At 39.1% G+C, this 15,767-nt stretch overlaps 1 protein-coding gene across 24 annotated transcripts in view; it reads left to right on the plus strand.

Annotated features, from left to right (window-relative positions):
* Positions 1 to 15,767, plus strand: part of TTLL5 (tubulin tyrosine ligase like 5) — a 276,644-nt gene that overhangs the window by 6,582 nt on the left and 254,295 nt on the right. For 23 of the 24 annotated variants that reach the window (XM_073895591.1, XM_073895597.1, XM_073895596.1 and 20 more), the window contains exons 3-5: positions 638 to 744; positions 12,735 to 12,817; positions 14,221 to 14,327. In XM_073895591.1, coding sequence (XP_073751692.1) covers positions 638 to 744; positions 12,735 to 12,817; positions 14,221 to 14,327 — 297 coding nt within the window. Of the gene's footprint in view, positions 1 to 637; positions 745 to 12,734; positions 12,818 to 14,220; positions 14,328 to 15,767 lie in introns of those variants that run through there. The other variant, XM_073895606.1, reaches the window with a different exon arrangement.

Consider the following 15,767-nt stretch of genomic DNA (forward strand, 5'->3'; position numbering starts at 1 on the left):
ACATAACTTGTCCTAAATAATAAAGGGAATTTTTAAATTTTATTTTAAAGATTTTTTTCCCACTGTCCCCCATAAAGGGAATTTATTAACTCATATTTAGGAAAGGCTTGATTCTGCAACTCCACATTTGCCTCTTAGGATCTCATTTTTCTCTTTCTTCCAGTGGGGTTCCCACTGACTTCCTCCTTTACCTGTAGCTCCAGGCTTTCCTTTCAAGGTCATAAAATGACAGTTGAACTTACATACCTCATTCTCTTATACCATCCAGGGGAAGAGGCCATCTCTCCTGTCGCTGCCATAAAAGAGAAAGAAAGCATCTCTTTCTCAGAGGGTCTCACAACATACCTTCTGACATTCACTGGCTACAGTGCTCATTCCTGATCCACTAACTAGAACTGAGAGGTGGAAGGCCCCGTTTGGCTGAGGCCAATCAAAGCCCATCCCTGCAGCAGGGATGGAGTTAATCCTAACAAACCCCATGGCTAAGCATGGGGGCTGAATGGTTTCCCATAGGACATTTGGGATTCTTGTTCCAGGAGGAGGGAGAGTTGCCAAGCAGCAAACCACAGTGATCTGCATCAGTCTTAATTCAGATTCTGAGTTGTGAATTAATAAAAGCCTTTTGTTGTGGCTGTAGGGATCATCCGTGTATCATGTGGACTGGAGGCTGCCGGAGAATTCCAGTTTTGGTGTTCCATGCTGAGGCTATTCTGACAAAGGACAACAATATTCGAGTAATTGGAGGTAGGTTTGGCCTCCCCCATGGTGGGCAGGGCTGGGCATGGCCCCGGTAACCTTTTCTTACAGAAGTTGATATCCCGTGTAAATAGGGAAAGGGCCTTGGTCCTGAGAAAAATCTCATGATTTTTTTTTTTATACTTCAGGACTATTTGGAGTTTCTTAAATTTTCTGCATCTTAAATTGCTTTTCTTCTTTGAATTTTTTCCTTCAGAATTATGTGTGCATGTGTTACTGTTATTTTTTATGATAAAAGACAACAAAATGGACCCTTTTAAACATTTTAGAGTGTATACTTAAGTGGCATTTAGTACAAGTCACAGTGTTGTACAACCCACACCACTGTCTAGTTCCAGAATGTTTTCATCATCCTAAAATAAACCCCATTTCCATTAAGCAGTCACTCCCTATGAGCCCTTACCCCAGCTCATAGTAACTGCTCATCTACTTTCTGTCTCTTTCAATTTGCATGTTACAGGTATTTCATACAAATGTACTCATACAATATGTAGTCTTTTGTGTCTGGCTTTTTTCACTTACATAATGTGTTCAAGGTCCGTCCATGTTGTAGCATATATCAGTACTTCGTTCCTTTTCATGGAGTACCATATTTTGTTTATCCGTTCATCAGTTGATGGATCAGTTGCTGGTTGTTTCCACCTTTTGGCTATTGTGAATAGTGCTGCTCTGAAGATTCACATACAAGGTTTTGTTTGAACACCTGTTTTTAATTCCTTTGGGTCTCTACTTAGGAATGGAATTGCTAGGTCTTTTGGTAATTCTATGTTTAACTTATTACAGAGCTGCCAAAGGATAGCATAGCGACTGCACAATTCTACATTTCCCCCAACAATGTAGGAGAGTTCCATTTTCTCCACATCCTCACTGACGTTTGTTATTTTCTGTTCTTTAGATTATAGCTCCGCTAGTGGGTGTGAAGTGGTATCTTATTGTGGTTTCGATGTTCATTTCCCTAATGACTAATGACATTGAGCATCTTTTCATGTGCTTCTTGGTTATTTGTATATCTGCTTTAGAGAAATGTCTAGTCAAAGCTTTTGCCTATTTTTTTTTTTTAATAGGCTCCACATCCAGCGTGGAGCCCAATGCAGGTTTGAATTCATGATCCTGAGATCAAGACCTGAGTGAGCTGAGATCAAGAGTCGGTTGCTTAGCCAGCTGAGCCACCCAGGCACCCTGCCTTTATCTGTTTTTGAGTTGGGTTGTTTGACTTTTTGTTGTTGAGTTAGAAGAGTTCTTTATGCATTCTAGATACTAGACTCTTATCAGATATATGATTTCCACATTCTTTTTCTCTTCTCTGGTTTGTCTTTTTACTCTCTTGATAGTGTTCTTTCATAAGCAAAAGTTTTTCATTTTGATGACATGCAGTTTATTTCTTCTTTTGTTGCTTATGCTTTTGGTGTCATATCTAAGGAACCATTGCCTAATCCAAGGTCATAATCCTTATGCTTTCTGCTAAGTTTTACAGGTGAAGTGCTTACATTTAGAGCTAAATGGTCTTTGATCCATTTTGAGTTAATTTTTTTATATAGTGTGAGGTAAGGGTCCACCTTCATTCTTTTGCATGTGAATATCCAGTTGTCCCGGCATGATTAGTTGAAGACAGTATTCTTTCCCTATTGAATAGTCTTGGCGCTGTCATTGGAAATCAGTTGACTTGGATCTGTGGTTTTATTTCTAGACTCTTTTTTTTTTAAGATTTTCATTTATTTCTTTGACAGAGAGAGAGAGACAGCGAGAGAGGGAACACAAGCAGGGGGAGTGGGAGAGGGAGAAGCAGGCTTCCTGCTGAGCAAGGAGCCCGATACGGGGCTCCATCCCAGGATCCTGAGATCATGACCCAAATCGAAGGCAGATGCTTAATGACTGAGCCACCCAGGTGCCCTTTTATTTCTAGACTCTTAATATCCCATTTATCTTTATGTTTATATCAGTGCCACATTGTTTTGATTATACCTTTGTACTAAGTTTTAAAATTGGGTTGTTGGGTCCTTTAACTTTATTCTCCTTTTTCAAGATTTTTTTGGCTATTTAGGATCCCTTGCAATTCCATATGAATTTTAGGATCAGCTTTTTCATTTGTGCAAAAAGGGTGTTGGGCTTGTGATGGGGAGTATATTGCCATCTTAGTATTAAGTCTTCCAGTCTGTAAACATGGGATGTCTTGTCATTTATTTAGGTCATCTTTAATTTCTTTAGCAATGTTTTGTAGTTTTCAGTGTGTAAGTTTTAGAGTTCCTTGGTTAACTTTATTCCTAATTATTTTATTCTCTTTGGTGCTATCATAAATGGAATTGTTTTTTCAATTTCATTTTTGGGTTGTTCATTGCCAGTGTGCATTAATATAACCGATTTTTATATGTTGATCTTGGATCCTGAAACCTTGCTGAACTCATTTATTAGCTCTACTAGTTTGTGTGCGTGTGTGTATTCTTTAACATTGTCTATATATAAGATCATGTCATCTGCATGTAGAGATTTTACTTCTTCCTTTCCAACCTGGATGCCTTTTATTTCTTTTTCTTACCTGATTGCTCTGGCTAGAACTTCCAGTGCAATGTCAAATAGAAGTGGTAAAAGTGGACATCTTTCTCTTTCTTGTTTCTGATCTTAGAGGGAAAGCTTTCAGTCTTTCACTGCTCAGTATGATGTTAGCTGTGGGTTTTTCATGAATGCCCTTTATCATGTTCAGGAAGTTTCCTTCTACTCCTTTGGTGTTTTTATCATGCAGGGGTGTTGGATTTTGTGAAATGCTTTGTCTGCATTAGTTAAGATTTTTTTCTTCATTCTATTAATGTGGTATATTACATTGTTTGACTTGTATGTTGAACCATACTTGCATTCCTGAGATAAATCCCACTTGGTCATGGTATAATCCTTTTAATATGCTGCTTGATTTGGTTTGCTGTTATTTTTTTGAGGGTATTTGCATCTGTACTCATAAGGGATTTTGATCTGTAGTTTTCTTGTGATGTCTTTATCTGGATTTGGTATCAGACTAATGCTGGCCTCATATAATGTGTTCCCTCCTCTTCTCTGGAAGAGTTTGAGAAGGATTGGTGTTAATTCTTTAACTGTTTGATAGAATTCACCAGTGAATCCATGTAGTCTCGGCTTTTCTTTATTGGGAGGTTTTTGATTACTGATTCAACCTCTACTTGTTAGATGTCTATTCATATTTTGTATTTTGTATTGACACGATTTTGGTAGTTTGTGTGTTTTTAGTTTTTGTCCATTTAGTTTATCTAATTTGTTGGCATATAATTATTCTTAGTATTCTTTTATTTATTTGTTTTTCACAGCATTCTTATGTAATCCTTTTTATTTCTGTAAGGTCAGTAGTAATGTCCCCATTTCATTTCTCACTTTAGTAATTTGAATCTTTTCTCTTTTTTTCTTAGTCTAACTAAAGGTTTGTCAATTTTGATCATTTTAAAGAGCCAACTTCTAATTTTGCTTATTTTCTCTATTGTTTTTTATCCTCAATTTCATTTATCTCTACTCTTCTTTGATATTAAGCAGTGCTCTGAATTCTGGGGTTAGCCTGTAGCTATCTTCAGAGGTTACAGTACCATGGATCTGAACTGTTGTGTGATATAGTGGAAAGAGTCTATACGTGGTTTCTCAGTCAATGGTTCAAATCCCAGCTTTGGCGTTTAGTAGCTGTGAGTCTGGGGCAAATCACTTAAACTCTCTCAAACTGTTTTAGTATTAGTTAGGTGGTGATAATAGCTACCTTGCAGGCATTGTAAGAATTAATGAGATCATTTAATATTTGGCATATAGTGGGCACTCAGAATTTGTGCTATTTACTCTACTCGTTGAATAGGATCTCTTCTACTTTGAAATGACTTTAAGGTCTGTTTTTGCCCCATAATAAGGGAGGAATTCAGAGGACAGTGAACACCTGCTTCTGGGATTTGAATCCTTCCTCCCCAAGGGTCGTGTTCTAATCCCTTCAGCAAGTTGCTAGGTTACCACTTAAAGGGATATGGTTCATTCATGTTCTCTGAATTTGGAGGAACTGAAGATTTGCTAACATTTGCAAAGAAACTCCCTCTCAATACAATTGGAGTCAGAACATCAAAGGTGGGTAAAAACAACAGAAGTAAATAATCTCCCCCAAACATACTTCTTTTGGTCTGCTTGTCACATAAATGAATCTCTGTATTCCATGGCAATAAGCAGACTTTTTTAGAGTACCTAACATTTATTAGAAGTTAGTATCCATCAGTGTTGTCATCCTGTTGTTCAAGCAGTCCCTGTGTTTTTAGAACTTAAATGTCTTTTTTTTCCCTTTACACATTCTTGTGATTAAAGAAAAAGCCACTGAACTTTTTTCTCAAACTTTGTTTTTGAATTTTCTGTATCTTTCTGATTCTTTGAGGTTTCGTAATTTTCTAGACCCTCCTTTATGAAAAGAACAATTTTTAAAAAAGACTTATTTATTTTAGAGAGAGAGAGAGAGAGAGAGAGTGCAAATGGGGAAGGGCAGAGGGGAGAGAGAGTATCTCCAGCAGACTCCCTACTGAGCACAGAGCCTGATGTGGGGCTCTATCCCAGGACCCTGATGAGATCATGACCTAAGCCAGAGTCAGATGCTTCACCAACTGAGCCATCCAGGCGCCCCTGAAAAGAACAATTAGAATGAGTGTTTCATAGTTGCTGCCTCAGATTTCTGAATTGTTAAATACTCTGGGTCTTTTTTTTTTTCCCCCTCCTCTCTTAAATAGCTGACATAGATCTGCTCAGATCATAATCCTGTGTTTAAATCCCCTTGAGAAGTGTTTCTGGGGCATTAGTTATCTTCTGCTGATCTTAGAGTGTTTGATGCCAGCCTTGTTTTTTCTGTTATCTGTTAGATGTTTCATTGAATTTACTGTTAATATTTTTGGTACAGTATGATTTCATATGCTTTATTTGTGAAATATTCCAGAAATATATTTTTTCCTTGCTGTCTCCATGTTTTCTTCAAAATTGCATATACTTTGAACACGTAAATGGGATTGCATTTTAGAGACAAGAGAGAGAATTTCAGTTTCAGGTAATCTGTTCCTAGAAAGAAACATCATTTTATAATTTGCCTCTAAATGTATCAGCTTCATAAGTTTGCATTTGTATAGGCTAGCACTGTCCAATAGAAATACGATACAAGCTAGATATGTAAGTTTTCCAGTGGCCTTATTTTAAAAAGTAAATAGAGATAGGGACGCCTGGTGGCTCAGTCTCCGGTAAACTGTCTTTGGCTTGGTCATGATCCCAGCATCCTGGGATTGAGTCCTACATTGGGTTCCTTGCTCAGCGGGGAGCCTGTTTCTCCCTCTGCCTCTACCCCTCCCCACTGTTTGTGCTCTCTCTCTCTCTGACAAATAATAAATAAAATTAAAAAAAAAAAAGAAATATGTGAAATTAGTTTTAATAATATATTTTATTTAATCCAAAATATCACTTCCACATTTACTGAATATAGAAAAGTTCATTAAGATATTTGACATCTAGGGGCGCCTGGGTGGCTCAGTCAGTTAAGCATCTGCCTTTGGCTCAGGTCATGATCCTGGGGTCCCGGGATCGAGCCCCATGGAGGGCTCCATGCTCAGCGGGGAGCCTGCTTCTCCTCTCCCTCTGCCCTTCTCTCCCCCCACCCCCATGCTCTCGCTCTTGCTCTCTGTCTCTCAAATAAATAAATAAATAAAATCTTAAAAAAAAGATATTTGACATCTAGTATATATTTTACACTGTAAGTGTAAAATCTCTGTGGTACAAAATTTTCATCGGAAGTTTTTAATCTGTATTTAGATTTTACAAGTATTGTAGTTGAAAAAGTAAATTCATATGTTCAGGTTGTTCCAAACAAGTTTTCCAAATACTGAATCAAGTGTCAGTTTTCAAATTTAAATTTAAATTAATAAAGTTAAAATTAAAAATTCAGTTCCTTGGTCACACTAGTTAACATTTCTTTTTCTTTTTTTTTTTAAGAGGAGAGAGAGAGAGAAAGGGAGGGAGGGAGGGGCAGAGGGAAAATCTCAGGCAGGCTCCACATCTGGGGCTGAGCCCCATACGGGGCTGATCTGACGACCCTGAGATTATGATATAAACTGAAATCAAGAGTCAGACACTTAACGACTGAGCCACCCAGGCGCCCCACACTAGTTACGTTTCAGGTGCTCGGTAGTTGTACGTGGCTAGCGACTACCATATTCAACAGTACAGGTATGGACCTCATTTTCTGACAGTAAGGCAAAGCTACACTGTATTGCCATTGAAAGGGTTATTCTTATATGCTAAAAGTAAAAAAAAAAGTCCGTTTTATCTTCATTCTAGTTTCCCAGGCTATTTTTGTCCAAACCTCTTAGGGCATGTCATCACTCCCTAGGTGCTTCTGTGCTGACAGATTATTGGTTTCTTGTTTTAATTTGCTTTGTTGCTGCCAGTCCTGGAATTTGCCAGGAGTCCTAGCACTTTAGCTTGCCTCCTGCTGCACACAGGAGTGGTTGGAGAAGAGGAAATTCTGTAGTCTCATGGTAGAATGGATGCAGTGCATGTTCAGAGGCTCAGATAGCAGATGTTTGGCAGTTTGCTAGTAGGACCCTGCTTCTTGTTTTTATATGGAAGGAAGTACGGATAAGGTGGTTATTTCTTGGGCAGTAGGACTGGTTCAGTTTATGGTTGCAAGTCTCCATTTGACTCTTGCCATGGGAGCAGAGCCCAGGGTTGCCAGGTCTTTCAAGTGAAGCCCAGAAATCGAGATTTTTATATGAATTCTTTCAATTTTAAAAGATTAGCAACTAATTCAGTTTTATGTTTAAAACACCACAAAGAATGAACAAACCATGTTTGCAGGCTGGATTTGGCCCTTGGGTCACCAGTTTATAACTGGTAATCAGCATTATTGGACACAGGGCTGTTGGGCACAGAATATGAATGTGAGTTAAAATCCCCAGCAGTCACACTTGCTTTATGTCATTCCACCCTGTCTTTCTTGTACCCCCCTTTTGGAACATGCACAGTGTATCAGAGTTGGGTTATAGTTAGTTGGTATGGATTAGAAGCAGTTGGTCACTGCTTACTACTTAAACACTGTGAGGATTGTGTCATTGAGTGCAGTGATAATTGCATTTTTCTCCTATGTTAGGAAAAGTAGGAGAAAGAGTATTAATAGCATTTTTGTTTTTAAATTTGCTATATAAAATGCATAATTTATGTATGATATTATGTATTAATAGCTATTTTACCACATATTTACTTTTTTTTACAATTTTTAATATTTTTTAAAAAAATTTTTACTATGAGCACTGGGCGTTTTATGCAACTAATGAATCATTGAGCACTATACCTAAGACTAAGGATGTACTATATGTTGACTAATTTAAATAAAAAAAGAAAAAAATTTTTACTGTGTAGCAACAAGTGTTCTATAAGTTATATGCTCTTAACTGATGTAGTGCTTACAACTACCCCATGAGCTAAGTACCTTGATTATCAACACCATTTGACAAGGGGAGGAAATTGACCATAGAGAAATAATTTACTCACAATTACAGGCAGGAAGTGGTAGAGCCTGGATTTGAGCCCTTGGCAGCTCCACTTATCATTTCCCCTTCCTCCCTAGTCCCCAGCTAATCATTCTCTGTTTTTCTGCACGCCTTAGTTACTCCCTTCCCCATGGCCTGGTACTGCGAGGCGAGCGTTGCAGAACAGGCGTGGAATCAGGCACACTTCTGGTCTCCAGCATGGATGACGCTTTGGCTTTTACATGTGCAGAAATGGATATGTTGGTGATCACAGTTATCATAATGAAGAGACCTGACTTTCTTTCACTTTCTAAACATTCAGTCTAAAAAAATTAAAAACCTTTTGACAAGCTCTAAGAATAGTGCTTTCGTTGAATGGATGTATACTCTTTCCCTGTGCTCACCAATTGTTAATGTTTTGTCATATTTCTTGTCATTTGAGAATCAATTCAAATACTTTGTACCTTAATGCTTTATTCAGCAATGTCACCTAAGCCCAAGGGCATCCTCTGTATAACCACAGTACTGAGATGACACTGAAAGGTCTGCCATTGGTAAAATACTCTAGTATATGCTCATGCACATTTCCCCAATTGTTCCAGTTTTGACCTTTATAGCTGTTATTATTTTTCTAAAATCTAGGACTAAATCAAAGATTGTATATAGTTTTCGTATTTCTCTTCTGATTTCCCAGACTTTGTGTGTGTCTGTCTGTGTCTTTCATGGCACTGACATTTTTAGAGATTTCAAGACTAGTTGCTTTGCAGATGTCCTTAAGTTTGGGCTTGTCTGATTGTTTCTATGTGTTTAGATTCAGGTTTAAAAATTTTGTAAGACTATCACTTAGTGCAGTTGTGTCCTCCTTAGTGTATCACATTAGGAAGGATGTGATATTATTGTATTGCATTATTGGTGATGGCAGACTTCTCATTGAGATAATGTTCACCAGATTGCTTCATCGGAGGGGTGCCTTTCTCCTTTGTTACAAGCATTCTCCTGGAATGATGTTTGGAGATGCATGAATATTCTGTTTCCCAATAGTCTCTCACCCATTGGTATCCATTGACTTTAGTCTGAACTAAAATGAACTTTAGTCTGAACTTTCACGGTTTTGGTAAAATGCTGATTTTCTTTTTCTTTCCTTCTACATTTATTAGCTGGATTTTCTGTAAAGAAGAGCTTTCCCTTCTATGGGAGGCAGAATAATGGTCCTCACCAAGATGTCTACCTTCTAATCCCCAGAATCTGTGAAAATGTTACCTGACATGGCAGTGGAAAATTGAGGTTGTAGGTGGAATTAAGGTTGCTAATCAGCTAACCTTAATCACAAGGGTCCTTTAAAGTAGGAGGAGGCAGGGCACCTGGGTGGCTCAGTCGGTTAAGTGTCTGTCTGCCTTCTGCTCAGGTCATGATCCTAGGGTCCTGGGATCAAGTCCCCCGTCCGGCTCTCTGTTCAGCAGGGGGCCTGCTTCTTCCTCTCCCTGCCGCTCCCCCTGCTTGTGCACGCTCTTTCTCTCTCTCTGTCAAATAAATAAATAAAATCTTTAAAAAAAAATAAAGTAGAAGGAGGCAGAAGAGGAGTCAGATGGATGCTATGTGAGAAGGACTAGACCCACTATTGCTGGCTTTGAAAATAGAGGAAGGAGACAATAAGCCATGGAATGGGGGCAGCCTCTAGAAGCTGAAAAAGGAAAAGAGCCTATAGAAAAGAATGCAGCCCTACTCTTGCCTTGATGACACCTGTGTCAGACTCCTGACCTACGGAAATAATCAGACAATGAATTTGTGTTGGTTAAGGCGCTAAGTGTGTGGTAGTTTATTTTAGCAGCGCTAGAAAACCAGTGTACCTTCTGACCTTCTTATCAGTGTGTGGACTCATTAGCAAGGGCATTGTAGTCTCTCTGTCATATTCATTTTTTTTTTTTTTTGCATTTTGACATGTATTTTTATTTTATTTTATTTTTTCCCATTTTTATTGTTATGTTAATCACCATACATTACATCATTAGTTTTTGATGTAGTGTGCCATGATTCATTGTTTGTGCATAACACCCAGTGCTCCACGCAGAATGTGCCCTCCTTAATACCCATCACCAGGCTAACCCATCCCCCCACCCCCCTCCCCTCTAGAACCCTCAGTTTGTTTTTCAGAGTCCACCGTCTCTCATGGTTCGTCTCCCCCTCTGACTTACTCCCCTTCATTCTTCCCCTCCTGCTATCTTCTTCTTCTTCTTTTTTTTTTCTTAACATATACTGCATTATTTGTTTCAGAAGTACAGATCTGTGATTCAACAGTCTTGCACAATTCACAGCGCTCACCATAGCACATACCCTCCCCAATGTCTATCACCCAGCCACCCCATCCCTCCCACCCCCCACCACTCCAGCAACCCTCAGTTTGTTTCCTGAGATTAAGAATTCCTCATATCAGTGAGGTCATAGTCATGTTTATGTTGAAATTGTCTTAAATTTGGCCACTGAGATCTTTGTGACATGTTCCCCATCCATTTTTGAGCATTTTCTTCTTTTTTGGCAGAACAAAATATTCCAGGCCGCTCTTGTGCTTTCCCTTCCCACCTTGGAGTCAGAACTCTTAAGCAGTGCACTGTTTCTTACATTCTACTCTGGGCCGAAGCAAACACCTAGGACCCTGAACTGTTTTTTTCTTACAACAGTATTGCAAAGGCAACATACTAGTGATTAATTATTGGGGAAACCCTGTAACTGGGCTTTAGAAGTTTGCCACAAGAATGAGAAGTATGGAGTGTCTGGCCTTTTCATTCCAGTTTTCCTGTGTCTGCTTTGCATGGTGTTCCTGCCAGGATTGGGCAAGAAGCAGCAGGGATTTGTGGTTATTTTCACATAAATTCATAAAAAGGTGTGCTTCTCTTTGACTGTAGAGGCTGAATTTTGTCCTAAGGCCTGTTCATAAGTTTCTGTATTATTCTTATTCAGAAAGTATTCAGTATGATGTCCTTTAAAAAAATTGTTCTGCAGATGAGGTGCCTGGCTGGCTCAGTCAGTGGAGCATGTGACTCTTGATCTCAGGATCGTGAGTTTGAGCCCCACATTGGGCACAGAGATTACTTAATTAAAAAAAAATTTAGGGGCGCCTGGGTGGCTCAGTCAGTTGGGTGTCTGCCTTCTGCTCAGGTCATGGTCTTGGGGTCTTGGGATCTAGCCGCGCGTTGGGTTCCCCGTGCAGTGGGGAGTCTGCTTCTCTCTCTTCCTCTGCCTTTTCCCCGCTACCCTCATGCTCCTGCACAGGCACGCGCTCTCTCTCAAATAAATAAATAAAATCTTTAAAAAAAACTTTAAAAATAATTGTTCTGTAGAATTTGAGGAAATCAGCAGATTTCCTCAAACAGTTTGTAGGGATGCATAGAAAGAGATTGCCTTTCATGGGCCAGAGTAAATGTTAGTCTTTGGGGATATATAGAAATCTCACATGATTACAGACTTTTGTCTTAGGCAGGGGTGACTATGCTTACAGGGCCTGGCAGGAAACGTGAGTGGGTGAAGCACCGTGCAGCGACTGTGCTGAACTAGAGCACGGGAGCCTGTCCTGAAGGGAGCACTTGTGCATCCCGGTTGACTCTTGCCCTGGCAGGGAGAGCAACCCCAGGGCTGCCAGGGTTTTCAAGAGGGGCCCAGAAATCTAGATTTTTATACGAATTCCTCCAATTGCAAGAGGTTGGTAATTCAATTTTATTTTTAAAGCACAGTGAGAAATTAACAAACTATATCTGCTGATTGAATCATCAGTTTATAACGTCTGGCCTAAGAATCACTGGTAACCAGAATCACTGAACGCAGAGGGCTATCTAGAGCAGGGGTTCTTAGCCTTTTTCTGCAGTGGACCAAATGTGCAATGGCGGTGTGGGGAAGCCTGTGGGTCTGTTCTTCAAATAATGTGTTTTAAGTGTATAAAGAAATATGTAGGATTATAAACAAAATCAATTGTATTGAAATAGAATTACCAAAATATTTCTTAAAAACTAAATTTGTGACATACATGCATTATTTGTGCATTAAATAACATGATCTAGTGGAAGGTGTGTTCACTAGCCATAACTTTTAAATATTGTGAGAAGTGATATTTTGAGATAACAGTAACAACAGTAAAATAATATTAAAATACCTGGTATGTACAGGTGGCAGGGTCACAGGAATTGCTATCACTGCTCTGCTTTGTGCCTACTTTCGTAATTGAAGGTAATGTTAAATTTCAACTAGAAGTGAAAACAGATGTCATTTTGTCCCCCATCCGGATGTCGTAACCCCCAGTGAATCTCAGGTTAAGAACCCTTGGCCCAAAGTAATCTGCAGCCTGCTTATAGTAGCATAAGGGGAGCAATATATGTTCTTGAGTATAATTAAGCAAGCCACCATTGTACACTTTAGTTTTGTCTCTACAGTTAACTTTTTGGCTACTGAATTTGATTCTGTGTTTTTCTTTAGAACGTTATCATTTGTCTTACAAAATTGTGCGAACAGATAGTCGCCTGGTACGCAGCATTCTGACAGCCCATGGATTTCATGAAGTAAGCTCATTTTTACTATCTCTCTGCTCTAAAGCTCTAAAGCTGAAAATCCTAGCCACCTGACTACCAGTTAACAGGGCAGCTCTAGAAGGTACATGGGACCTATGCTTACTGATAATACAGACCTTGCATTGAATTTTTGAGTGGCTTTATCAGTTTCTCCTTGAAATACATAGAAAACATTTTCACAAGATTTCTCTCTCTCTCTCTCCCTCCCTCTCTCTCTCCTCTTTCTCTCTTTTAAACGAAAAAACCCCCACACATTTTTATTGCTATGATTTTAGGATTGGGGTAGAGACAGAGTTGCCCATAAGGAATTGTCTGATACCTAGTTAAGATTCTTTGATTGCAAGCAACACAGATTCTGCCTACTTAAGCCAAAAAGAATTTGTGGGTAAGTTATACATCGCGTAGGTAGCAGAATCAGAGGAAGGGTTGAAAAGGCAGGCCTTTGGAAGGAGAGAGCCTAGGACAGTCTTGGGGATCTGGGAACAGGAATCAGGACTGTCTCCTTAAGGCACTGCTATGGAAGTGACTCAACTCCATTCATTGTCCTTGTGCCTTTCTTCACTGAAGAATCACATTCTGGAGATAGTATGACTGGTCCAGCTTGGGTCATGGATCTACCCCTTGCAAGGGGTGGGGTGGGTAGTCTGACTGGCAGTCTTTTAAAACCAAGTAGTTATGTTATTCCCAAAGAAAATTGGGGAATTTGGGATATTGATATCAAAGGGACAGGCAAAAATGCTGGGGAGACTTACCCTGTAGATATTTTGAAATAATTAATAAAAGTCTGGTTGCTAGCCCCTTATCTTAGGTTGAGGTTTGAAATAGACATTTTGAGGACGTTCTCATACTAGTTTATATCCTGTCTTGCTGTTTTATCTCCAGGGCCTAACATGGTACGTATCCCATCATAGGCACCATGTACATAATTGTTGAATGAATAGACAAATGAATTCTTAGGAATGAATGAATGAATGAATGAATGAATGAATAGAGGGATGATATTCTAAGTTAGTTTGCTACCACAAAGTTTTAGTTCTGATCAAGACTTTATACCCATCATCTGCAGGGACATAAGGACACTCTGAGAAGGGAGTTGTGGGGTTGAGTCCTCTTCTCATACTTTGATATGCGAGAATGTTAAGAGACATCACAGACTTCTATAGAGGGATTCATTTATTCTACTTTTTGCAGCTGGGATTTCCCCAACTGTCCCATTCTTTAAACTTGATCATCCCCGTGTTCTTTATGCTCAGTTTTTATTTTATTAGGCTTACATACTAACTGGGCACCCACTGTGCTATGTAGGTGAAAAATCTCTATGGCCTTTCTTTCCATCTCTCTTTTTGGAGAGGGGCTATCTCTGATGTTTTTTTAATCTTTTTATCTGCCCTCAGGTTCACCCAAGCAGCACTGACTATAACCTAATGTGGACAGGATCCCACCTGAAGCCCTTTTTACTTCGCACCCTCTCTGAAGCACAAAAGGTTAATCACTTTCCCAGGTAATGCTCTTGTAGCTATACTTTGCTCCATTTAAAAGTGCCTGACATTGGGCATGTAGCCAGCAGAGATAATTAATGTCCTTAAAAAAAGAAGTCTGTGATAAAGGGCAGCAGTCTGCAAATCAAACTGAGGTGTTCACGTCCATAGGCATATATTATATGAAGCCTCTCCAAGGACTATGTAGACATGGATGGTCCTAAAGGAGACTATTTCTGGATTGCAAATACCGTAGGTTCTCTTTCTTAAAATTGAGCAGCTTGAGAGCCCTTCATATGGATGGGTTCTCCCTTCTCACCTCCTTTTTTCACAGTTACTATTTTCCCCTTTATAAAACAGTGGCCCACTTAGAATCTTAATATGGTGCATTGTCCTTGGGTGCAAACATTTCCAGGGTTCTAAACAAAAGTACCAAAAAAAAAAAAAGATGTTGAATTGAATTCTGGTAATGACAAATTACCAGACAGGACAATCACAGTGGTGATTTCCGTTTCTTTACTTTTAATGGAACTAAAGGAGGACATAATCAGGTTGTCAGCTGATAGACTATTAATTTTAATTTTTAGTGATAGATCATCTTGTGATTTTCTGACACAGAACTAGGAAGGAGTTCAAAGACTTGAGTGTCATTGCGATAGAAAATTCCTTCCAATCACATTGTTAACAGCAGCCTAGAGAGGCAATGCTGCCTAGTGGCTAGAAGCATAGGCTCTGTAATCAATTACCTGGGCCCAGATCCCAGCTCTGCTGAGTGACCACCAAACATGACCTTTCTGAGCATCAGTTTCCTTGTTGGTAAAAAGATGTTGCTAATGACACAGACTTCATGGGACTGTTGTGAGGATTTAATCTATCAGGATCTAAGATGTTTAGAACAGTGCGTGCCTGTCACATAGTAAACACTGTAGAAGTCTTAGCTACTGTTTTTGTGACCAGAGTTTCTTAGTATTTTCATCCATGAAAAAGAAAATAGGGATAAAATTGATGCTGAAACCCTACCTTATTCTGGCAGTCATACTCAACCATGGAGAGAGAGAGAGATGACCAGCTTGTCTAATGAAGAGAAGGAAGTCCAATTCAAATTTTTTTATTTGGTCAGTGGTTATGTTTTATTTTATTTCCAGGACTTATGTCCTGCATAATATTCTTATGTACTTAGGCTAACAGGTTTTATTTTCAGTTACCTTATATGCTTTTCTCATTTTTATCTAATGAAGTTTCTTGATTTTTCAATTCTGTTGTCTTATATCTCGTCACCATATGTAAGTACTTGGCCTGTGTCAAATAGTTTCTTCATAATTTGGGATAAACGTGTATTTTGAGTCTTCATAACAAGTTCCAGTTTGATGTCTCAGCTTCATTCGCAGAGAGTAATTTAAACCTTATTTTCTCCCTCATTGTCTGGAAGATGTGGATTTGGCATTCTAAATGTGTGACTGGAT

Source organism: Callorhinus ursinus, unplaced genomic scaffold (assembly GCF_003265705.2).
Source record: "Callorhinus ursinus isolate GAN/ISIS: 27379988/994484 unplaced genomic scaffold, GSC_fseal_2.0 scaffold8, whole genome shotgun sequence".
NCBI lineage: Eukaryota > Metazoa > Chordata > Mammalia > Carnivora > Otariidae > Callorhinus > Callorhinus ursinus.